At 44.7% G+C, this 10,449-nt stretch overlaps 1 protein-coding gene across 1 annotated transcript; it reads left to right on the forward strand.

Moving 5' to 3' along the window:
• Nucleotides 1-4,076: 4,076 nt before the first annotated feature.
• LOC119303001 (protein IQ-DOMAIN 1-like) lies at nucleotides 4,077-9,958 on the forward strand. The gene is made up of 7 exons (XM_037580078.1): nucleotides 4,077-4,205; nucleotides 5,310-5,463; nucleotides 6,359-6,589; nucleotides 7,021-7,248; nucleotides 7,824-7,937; nucleotides 8,724-9,219; nucleotides 9,467-9,958. The coding sequence occupies exons 2-7, from the start codon at nucleotides 5,353-5,355 to the stop codon at nucleotides 9,595-9,597; spliced, it is 1,311 nt and encodes a 436-aa protein (XP_037435975.1). The 5' UTR covers nucleotides 4,077-4,205; nucleotides 5,310-5,352; the 3' UTR covers nucleotides 9,598-9,958.
• Nucleotides 9,959-10,449: the final 491 nt, after the last annotated feature.

Below are 10,449 nucleotides of genomic sequence, written 5' to 3' on the forward strand. Positions count from 1 at the left end.
GAGATTCGATCGTCGGTATCTCAATACCTAGTTCAATCTCGTTACCGATAAGTCTCTTTAATCGTTCCGTAATGCATCATCCCACAACTAACTCATTAGCCACAATGCTTGCAAGGCTTATAGTGATGTGCATTACCGAGAGGGCCTAGAGATATCTCTCCGATACACGGAGTGACAAATCCTAATCTCGCTCTATGCCAACTCAACAAACACCATCGGAGACACCTATAGAGCATATTTATAATTACCCAGTTACATTGTGACGTTAGATAGCACACAAGGTGTTCCTCCGGTATTCAGGAGTTGCATAATCTCATAGTCTGAGGAACATGTATAAGTCATGAAGAAAGCAGTAGCAATGAAACTGTAACGATCATAATGCTAAGCTAACGAATGGGTCTTGTCCATCACATCATTCTCCTAATGATGTGATCCCGTTCATCAAATGACAACACATGTCTATGGTTAGGAAACATAACCATCTTTGTCTATGTATTCATACATGTACTAAGTTGCCAGTTAATACAATTCTAGCATGAATAATAAACATTTATCATGAAATACAAAAATAAATAATAACTTTATTATTGCCTTTAGGGTATATTTCCTTCAATATACACAAGCAAGACATAGGGTATTATCTCCTCCGTGAGAGCCAATCTGGGTAAGACCTCGCTTCCTGTTATCATCCAGCCCAGTCGCCTAGCTGGGATACCCAACCAATGGATCTACAGGTTTGAGCTCCGACAGGGGTGGCCTCCATTTAGGCGAACTCAGTGGCTCAAAGGGAGTCGATATTGGCGCTCAGATCGGTTCTGGCAAGATCTTCACGCCGATGCAGATGTTCGTTTTCAGCGTCACCACCTTCGTTGCTTGCTCGACTAGTCCGATTCTACAACCTAGACTTCTCCGCGGATTCCTGCGGAGAGATATTCCTCCAGGGTTTGACGTCAAGCCAAATCCAAGAGCAGCAAGGGCAGGGGTTCTAGATTCGATCTAGGAGATGCCGGAAGATGTTGAATTTTTTGACCCACAAACTACCCATCTCATCGCCAACATCGAGGATCTCCTAGCGTCTTGGAGGGCGCTACTGAGGACGACATGGGAGAGGAATTTGATGAGTTTGCGGACAACCAGCCGCCAATCACAATGGCCTTACACAAGTGGTAGGTGACCTCAACCTATGAGTGTTACATCGTGGACGTGAACTGCACTGGCCAAAGGTCTCGCAATAAAACTAATCCAGAAGACCCAGACTACGACCCGCGGGTTAAGGAAGTGCCTGACGAGTGAGCACCACCTCGGTTTCCTAGTGAGTTCAATGGTAAGGATTTCCTGGAAGATGAGTTCAGCTATCCACGCCACAATCAAGCTCGGGAGAATCCATCAAAGTCGGTTGTAAAACTCCCCGCAAAAAAAAGTTAGTTGTAAAGCTGGCCCAAGACCAAAACCATCTGCGTGAGGTGCAAGATCTCGAAGACCATTGGCAGCAAATCCTCCAATACAAGGAGGACTTGAAGAGGAAGTGCATTTTCGATGGCACAAAATAAGACCACGGCCGTGCAAGGCCGGAACCTGATCAAAGCTATAGATGCAGTTGCAGACCACAGTGCGGTTTCCCACCACATGTGGGCCAATAACCTGCACGTTGGCGTAGGAGATCGGCCTCCCCGCTATGAATGTGACGATCAATGGGACGACGTGCGTGCACAGCAGCGCGACCAACACTGACAAGTTGGTCCGGCACACCCGTTGGTCGTGTCGCAAAGCGTGAGATAGCGCATGCAGGCATGACGCAAACCACCACAGAGAGGTGGCCCCGGCCGCGCCCTATGCCCCACACGTCATGGACTTCTGAGTTAAATCGGTCGGGTGTGGGGTATCCCTGGAGATCAAACGACTGGGAGAACGCCATGGAGCCATCGGCGGGAGCCTCACACGAAACAATGTCATGGAGGGCACTCTCACATGCGGAGGCTTCAAGGAGGTCGGTACTCCAACATCCTTTATGGAAGTAGTAACCTTAGTAAAAATTCGTTCTAGTTCTTTACAGTACGAATTGTTGCATTTACTTGCTTAGAACAATCATCAATTCTCGGCAAACTATTCGCTAATCCTTGTAACTAGCAAGGCCAAAGAGACTGATAACCTTGATCATTATTTAAGTCGGGACCAAGAAGAACTTATTTAATTCTGTTTAGGTGTTGATTATTGACTGAAGTCAGGTGCTCCATCAGATTGATAACCCTTGTTCTTCACTAAGGGAAATATTTGCTGATCACCGCAAACTCTTGCTCTCGAGGGTCCAACAACCATATTGACAAAGCATACATATTAGTTGAGAATAGCAGTAGTAGTAATCCATTGTTAAAAGGGTCCAAAGAATTATGAAGTTATACATGTATAATTGCACATTGTATTTCGATACTCTTATTCCAAGGTTGTGACAAATATAGTCCATGTCTAGATCCGTGCTCAAGGAACATAGTTACATTCCATCAACCTCGATCGCTGGGGAAAATAGAGGAACAAACCAACACCGTTTTGACCACTCTATCTAAGAGTGAGACGATGGAAAGAAATGTCACGAACAACCAACAGATTGAAGCCTTGTGATAATCCCCAGGTGCATGGAGTTATTGTAGCAATGTCCATGGTGGACGTGGAAGTATATGGAGTGTCAAACCAAAGGGAGCTAAAGGTAGGTTTCCCAATCTCTCAAGTTCTGCATGCCACTTACACAACTATCTATGCACTTAACGTCTACTATGTTGGCGGTGTAATACATCGGAGGTGGCCTCCAAGAGGGAGCCCGACAGCAGGCCTACCTCGGGGCCCATAGGGCTTATTGAAGGTCCAACCATGGGAGGACAACCCAAAAGCCCATACACATGGCTAAGTGACAGTGTAGTACACCGGTGGTGGCTTCTCGGAGGGGAGCCCATCAGCAGGCCTGCCACGGGCCCTATGGTGCTCGTAAGGTTCTCACGACAAAAGGGAGCCCGAAGGATCAAATATATCTCCACAAATCATCTTGGTCCTCAAGTCAAGACGACAATGGTCAGATTGAATCTACCACTTGCAAAACCTAGCCCCACCATTTATATAGGGTGGAGGCTAGGGGCTCTCATTCCTATATACATCCATATAACCATACTGTTGGTAGTCTCATACTTCATCCCCAATGTAACCCTCACATGAGGTACTCCACCATGAATACGACACGTACCCCGGCGCGACGGTCGAGGACTACTATTGACAACTAAGTTGCTTGGCGACGTAGAAGTAGGTGGCTGAAATTGCTCGGCCAGGGTGCGTGTGCATGGACGGCGGCGCTCGCCCGACCCCTGTCGGACCCCTGCTCCGTCCCGCCCCACTAGGGGCCCGCGCTCTTAATCCTTTGCCTTCTTTTTGAGGTGGCGTGCTTCTCGTGTCGCCGAGTTGATGTTGTGGGCGACCACCTTCTCTTGATCCTCCACCTTCGCCGGCTCTGGCAGCCCTTCGTACGTGTCCAAGTGGCGACGAAAGGTGAAAAGCGCGGGAATTAGGGAGGAGGGCGGCAACGATTGGGAGCGGAGAGGGTGAGGAATGGGGGTTTTTGGCGCAGAAACAGTGCGGACCACTCCAAACGCGCGAGGTCCGCTTCGGTTTTCGATGGGCCGGGGTTGTCGGAGTCCTACGTGGTGGGGGTCCGTACTCCCGCAAAGGCCCTCCTGATTTGTGTCCGATTTATGGGTTTTCACGTATCCTAACATCTCCGTAGATAAATAAAGAACCGTGTTGAATGGCAGATTGCTTCAGGACAACTCGGTCCGGACGTATGCTCGCGATTTAAAGGCCCGCGTTGGAGATGCCCTTGGTAAAAAAAAGGTGTACATGGGTGGTTTGGGTAAAAACATTTACTCAACAACTCTCCCCATAAAATTGAGTGGCAAGAGATAAAACTGAGGTCTCAGACTTTTCGATGTCAGCACTCAACAGATCATTTCAATGTGAGCTCCTGTCCTTTTTTTTCTTCTTCTTTTTTTGCTTCGAAGAAACGAAAAGCGCAAATAAGAGGGAGAGAAGAAGAGTACACTCCGAGGCAGAAAAGAAGAGGGGCTCACGACGCGCGGCACAAGAGGCGAACGACGGAGGGGAGGGAGGGAGGGAATGGTCTCCACTCTCCAGCTTCCTGGTCTCAAGCTCTCGTCTTCGGCGCCCAGGTGAGCCCCAGCCTCCCAACCCGTCCTTCCCATGCCCAGAATCCCCCATTCCGTAGGCACTTTCGACGAGCGCCTTCATCTCCGGTGCGATTTGGTCTAATTCGATTCCCCCGACTGAATGATTGACGGGCCTGCTCTTTGATTCGAGTCCCGGTTTCACCAGATTTTGGGGGAATTTCGTGACGTCCGAGCTCTGCATCCCTTTGCTCGCTCGTCTCGCGGCCCGTGGTTCTGAACTCCTGATTTGTGCGCGCGTTCGGTGGCTTGGAACTGCCGTCGCGGGTACACATGGTGTGTTTTTGTTGATTTTTTTGCTTCGAGTTGCCATGGATGTCCTTGCATTTTTTGCAAGATTTATACGGAGTGCTGTAAAGAGGGCCTGTTGACAATCTCCGCCCCCCTCCTTTTCTTGCTCACCAAAGCTGGGTTTCTTTTGGGGGCTGGCCGTGTCTTCATCCGCTGTAAAGTTTACAGTGAAGAACCTTCAAGGCGAACGTTTTGCGTCGCCTGAAGCCCTTGAAATTTTCGTCTTGGAATGCATCCCTCTTGGCTGGGAATTATTCGCGAGTTCTGCTCAGTTTTTAGCCGCATTCGCAGAGTTCAAATGTTTCTTACATTTTTGCAGAACCATGGCAAAGTCTCTGAAACTCTGTTTCTCTTACTTTCTGGGTTCGGATGTCCTGTTGAACTGTTCTTCGATTTCGGCCTGGCGTGCGAAACATCCTTGCGTGCACTGTATATTAGGTAGTGGAGTAGGATTACCTATCAGCATCTCTGCTAGTTTGCTGCCGCAGTCTTGACTGGCATTGTATACTTTTCTGGCAAACCATCAGCGAAGGAATGACAGAATATCTTTGTTGCTTCTAACTGACCTTATCATACAACCTAGGTTCTTTACTGGACTCCCACTAAATCATTGGAAGCAACCTGCATGTGCTTGAGATTCTAGCAATTGTTATATGATGCATTGCTCGAGATTCTAGCAATTGTTATGTAGTTTTTCTTGGTTTTAAGCTGTGAGTCATCTGTGTACTTTCACTTAAGTTCCAAGCAGAAGCAGCTTTGCTTGTGTAGCACAGTAACATCACAATATTCTGAATGCAGGTCTCAGGCTCTCTGATTGGAAGAAAGGAAAGGCTGGGTTACCATGGGCATTTCAGCCAAGTGGATTAAATCACTGGTTCGCATAAGAAAGCAGGACAAGGGGCGGAGTTCAGAAAATCAAGAAAAGGCACAAAATGCCGAGAGCAGTGAAGCTGTAAGTCACGGTATCCGCCTTGGATTTATAGGGTGTATTCATAATGAATGGCTGAACTATGAGGTGTGGACCTATGATTAGTTTGTTTGTCTTTTGTTTTTGTTTTCTTCTCTTATGAGGACAGCTTGATAGGTGCGCATGCTTTTTGTTTTTGTCTTTCTATGGGGGATTCGGGAACATGACAAATCTTAACGAATGAACAAAACTGCAGAAGTGGATGGTGTACCAAATTTGGTTTGTCTGATGCCAAACAAGTGCTGTTGTTGGCATGTCTTTGTCATGGGCTTGCTGCTCAACAGCTCTGCTCCACTGTCAATAGTTCCAAAATCAGAGTTACTCTGTGTATGCCAGTGTTGTATCACCACTATAAAAAAACACGCAGAAGGGTAGGGCTGTCAAAAAACGGTTGGCTTCAATCTGTCTAACCGTGGTTCAAACATTGATACTTAGTTTTTAATGTATTCAATTGTCTGTAACAGATAGCTGGTTGATTTGTGCACCACTAGATGATTGCATTATCCTTTATTCTTTCAAGTAATGTTTTTATTATTTTTTGAAATATCTTATTTATTTTAGTTCTCAAGGCACCAGTTTGTAAATTTGACCAAACTTAAACTTCCAGCAACTGAAGGAGTTTGCAGTTCATTTACATATAGCTGCTGTAAGAGTTCTGATACACTACTTCATGTTATGTCTACTTAAATCAAGTATGAGTGTGAATGTGTGATATGTATTCTAGGCTGTCGTGCACCTCATACTATGGTGTTACTTTTCAAGCATGAATTCCTAATTAGCGGTGTACACTATTAAGGTTTTGATTTTTTAGAATTCCCACTTGGCTTACAAGTGTTACTGCTCTACTTTTCGATCATGATGATTTTGATAAATGTTGCAGAGCTCTTCTGCTCGACAGCTACACAAACGAAAGCATTCTCTGGATCCCGCATTAGAAGAACTTGCAGTACCTAGTGAAACATCGACGGATGGCACCAACACCCAGTTAGGTTCAAATTCCATTTCATCAGAAAGTGCATCACGTGATGTGCATGTTTCTCAGACAGAAGAACTTCCTAGAGAAGGGGATTTGGCTGCAACAGTTATTCAGTCTGCATTTCGGGCATTCTTGGTATGCTATATCTTTGAGCAGCGTTGTGTTAAACAATGCATAGCATCCTGTACTCTCTTTGGCACGCCGAGAAAGCAATGTAACCACTCATCATATAGTGAATGTGCCCATATTCATGTTTTTGTTATTTATTTAACTAAACCCGGAGATTGTCAGACAATACAAAGGTCAAGCGGTTATATACATTATTAAGAGAATCCAAGAAGAACATAAAAACAGAGATTTGTTGTTAGGGTTTCATAGTTAATTCTTCAATGACCAGGAAATGACAAAGTGAAAACAAATCTTCATCTCCTGAATTAAAATTATAAGTTGTCTAGATATGTAGTTATTTCTTATTCGTGTAATATTTTAGCTCATGGTTGCTAGCATCCATCATAGTTCGCTGGTTCTGACATTTTGATCTCTTGTGTTGCTTCTATACATAATAGGCTAGGCGGGCTTTACGAGCACTTAAAGGTATAGTTCTACTCCAGGCCCTTGTGAGGGGCCATGTGGTGAGAAAGCAGACAGCAGAAACGCTTCAGTGTATGCACGAGCTGGTACGAGCCGAAGCTCGTGTCAGAGCAAGGCAAGCCGGTGTTGCATTAGAAAACCAAGTGGCGCGGAAAAAGGTCCCTGAGCAAGATGATTGTGAGAACCATGTTCGAGGAATTGAGGTAGGCCATCTAATCCCTTAGAAATAAATATGCTGCTCTGTGTTCCTAACTCCCGATCTATCATTCAGTTACACAAACTACACTTTAAGATATACATGTTGAGCAAGTCATGGAAGGAGAGAAACTGGACACTAGAGTTTAGTTTTACAAATTCAGCATATTAAATTTAATTACAAGTGGTATGCTAAAGGATGGAAGTACACATGCTGTCGCACTAAACACGGTTCATCAGCTGACCTGGATTGAACTTGGGTTAGGGACAAGAAAATATTTTATTTAAGGGTTGACTTGCTCCTGACCACCAACCATGTAATATTCGGTTATTGTGTGTCTATCCCAGCTGTATCCCCTGAATGAACGCCATTTTTCTTCAACCCTTTGATATTCTGCCAATTAATGCAGCAATAATATATTCATTGCGATTAGACCTGTTGATCATTAACATTGTTTTGGTCACCAGTTTTTTTTCTGAAATGGAAAATTAAGGCAGGTCATACATGGGTGGCATTATTTTATTTATCGACTAGATGCTGTTTAAGGGATAACTTTGTTTACTTCTGCAACAACAAATGCAGGAAGGCTGGTGTGGCGGTATTGGTTCTGTTGCAGAAATGCAAGCTAAAGTACTGAAAAGGCAGGAAGCTGCTGCAAAACGCGAGAGAGCGATGGCGTATGCATTGACCCATCAGGTAATTTTGGAGGGTACCATACCAGAACACCTTAACTAATTGAAACTTGTTAACTGAGATTAACTTGATGATCTAGAATCGAACTGTTTGTTGGATGTACACTTGTTCATGATCCATTAGTCAGCTCAGGAAGTTAATGCCGCAAGCAAGATGTCAATTAGCAGATATGTTTCATGCTTGCTCTGCTAGTGAATTATTTAACAGTCTAGTGAAGAAGACGCCAATTTTTTTTATTTTTTTTCTAGTGAAGAAGATGCCAATTGTTTCATAGTAAATATTTTTTTTAGAAAACTATTATCTGACTAAACCCACTATTGTGGTATTTTACCAAACAGTAATTCCATATATCTAATGTGCTTATGTTTTTCACTGAGGGGTGTTTTTTTTCACCTGGTGCTGCGTATGTTTATGAACATAAACAACTGGTATGGTTAAAGGTACTTCTCTTGGAGGACTAGAAATTCAGATAATAAACTAGAAAATAGGAAAGATCATGTAAACTCGCTCAATAGTCGAGAGAAAGGAGAAAGTATTGCTCTTCTTATTCTGGCGAGGCTCCCTAGATTGGTTTACATTAACTAGATATGGAAAGGGCAATTGTTACTATCAGAAAAAAATTACTAGTATTTTTTAGGGGATGTTCAGTAGCTAGTTGAACATAGGTAGCATTTAATAACGATCTTAACATGTAGATGATGATTAGTGCTCATGCTGACAATTCTGTAATAACTTTTTACATCTGTTAAGCTCTCCAAAGTCATTAACTTATGTTATTCTCTTGATCAGCGGCAAGCTGGTTTAAGGCAGCAGAAACCTACAAATCTGCAAGGATCCGAACTTGATGACGACCACTGGGGATCAAACTGGGTAGAGAGATGGGTGGCTGCACGTCCATGGGAGAACAGGTTACTTGACAATAATGCGAAAGAGAGCATGCCAGTGTGTGATGATAATCAGGATGAGGAAATAAAATCTCAGGTCACACCAAAGGGCAAAGCGCCAACTTCAAGCACTCCTCCTAATGGCCTGAGCAAGAAGAAAGGTGCAAGCCACAGGAAGTCATATTCGGATATAAATTTCACTTCATTTGGGCGATCGTCAAGTGTACTGCCTTCCACCTCTCTGGGAACATCCAAACAGAAGCCGAAACTGGAAGATGAGGCTTTTGAGGAAGTCAGCTCCCAGCCCACAGATGTAGCTTCCTTGGCTGTGCCCAATCAGAAAGAAAGGCGCGGGCAGCTGAATACATCCGCCAAGAAGCGCCTGTCCCTGCCAAATAACGGTAAAATACACAATAATCACAACCCATCCAGCATTTCATCGTTTTCTTAGCATACATTCTTGAACCCTAGAAGGATTTCTCATCTTGTCAGTTGTATTTCTGTGAACTAACTTTCTAGCATGCTTGCAAATATGCTATGCATCATTAATTCTAGACTCTCACTTTCTATGTACATCTCTGCCTTTTCTGCCATGCATTTCCATGAACCAGCAGTATATAATCCAGCTAGCTTTGATGTTTCTAACAGTCGGCGGGGGAGCAGCAAAGGGGACAACCAACAGAAATCCGATGAACCGATCCAGCAGTGCCAAGTCTGACCCAAAACCACAGGCAAACGCGCCCAACCAAGCCCGGAAGCAAGTCGAGCTGCAGGCCTGATTGCACATACTACCGTTTTGAATCTGACTTGGGAAGATCTGTTCCGTTTCGTTCCTGGTGTGTCATTTCTCCAGCTGTGCAGGCTTCATCTCCGTACATAATTTTTTCCGGAACAAGGATTGTGCATCTAGGCTGACGGCGTGTCTCGACTTTCCCATTGTGCATGGTTGAGGGGTTGCCGGTTGCGATTGGTGTTGTTGTGTTGTGCATTCTTGGTTTTGCTTATGTTTTACCATCCTTGTATGCTGTTCTACCTGCTGAAACAAGTGATTGTGCTGTTGTGCAGTATTAATTTTTCATTTCTGGTGACAAACACGTTCACTCCTTTATTTCATTTTGTTTTGAGCATTCCTGCATCTGATCAATTGCTCGTTGCCGATGAACATAAGTTGGTAATATCAGCAGAATGTGTGTGGTAATTTACAGCTTCTGCTGCAGTGCTGCTCTCTATGATTGAGTTCTCCTTTATCAGAGAGTACGTGGAGGTTTCATTTGGATCCTCTGCTTTTGCAAAGCACCGGCCTCTGCTTGTACTGTTGCATCGTTGGGGGCGTACAATGATGCAGGTGAAAAGCTGCAACTTTTGCTGGATTTGTGTATGATTGAAACACGAGGCTCAACCTGCGCTTCCTTTGATCGCCTCCCCTTCATCACGTGGTGTGCCATGAGGCGGCTGCTCAGCGTTTTACCGCGGTACAAAAGATGATGCAGAATATACTAGCAGGCGGCAGCTCATCATCGCCTGTGGCGCTGTTGCATGCATGAATGCGTAGTTACGGTGTGCCAATGAGCTAGCGTTGTTGCAGAACTTGCAACCTATCGAGCGGACACGCTAGTGCAGAGCTCATGTGG

Source organism: Triticum dicoccoides, chromosome 5A, assembly GCF_002162155.2.
Source record: "Triticum dicoccoides isolate Atlit2015 ecotype Zavitan chromosome 5A, WEW_v2.0, whole genome shotgun sequence".
Classification (NCBI taxonomy): domain Eukaryota; kingdom Viridiplantae; phylum Streptophyta; class Magnoliopsida; order Poales; family Poaceae; genus Triticum; species Triticum dicoccoides.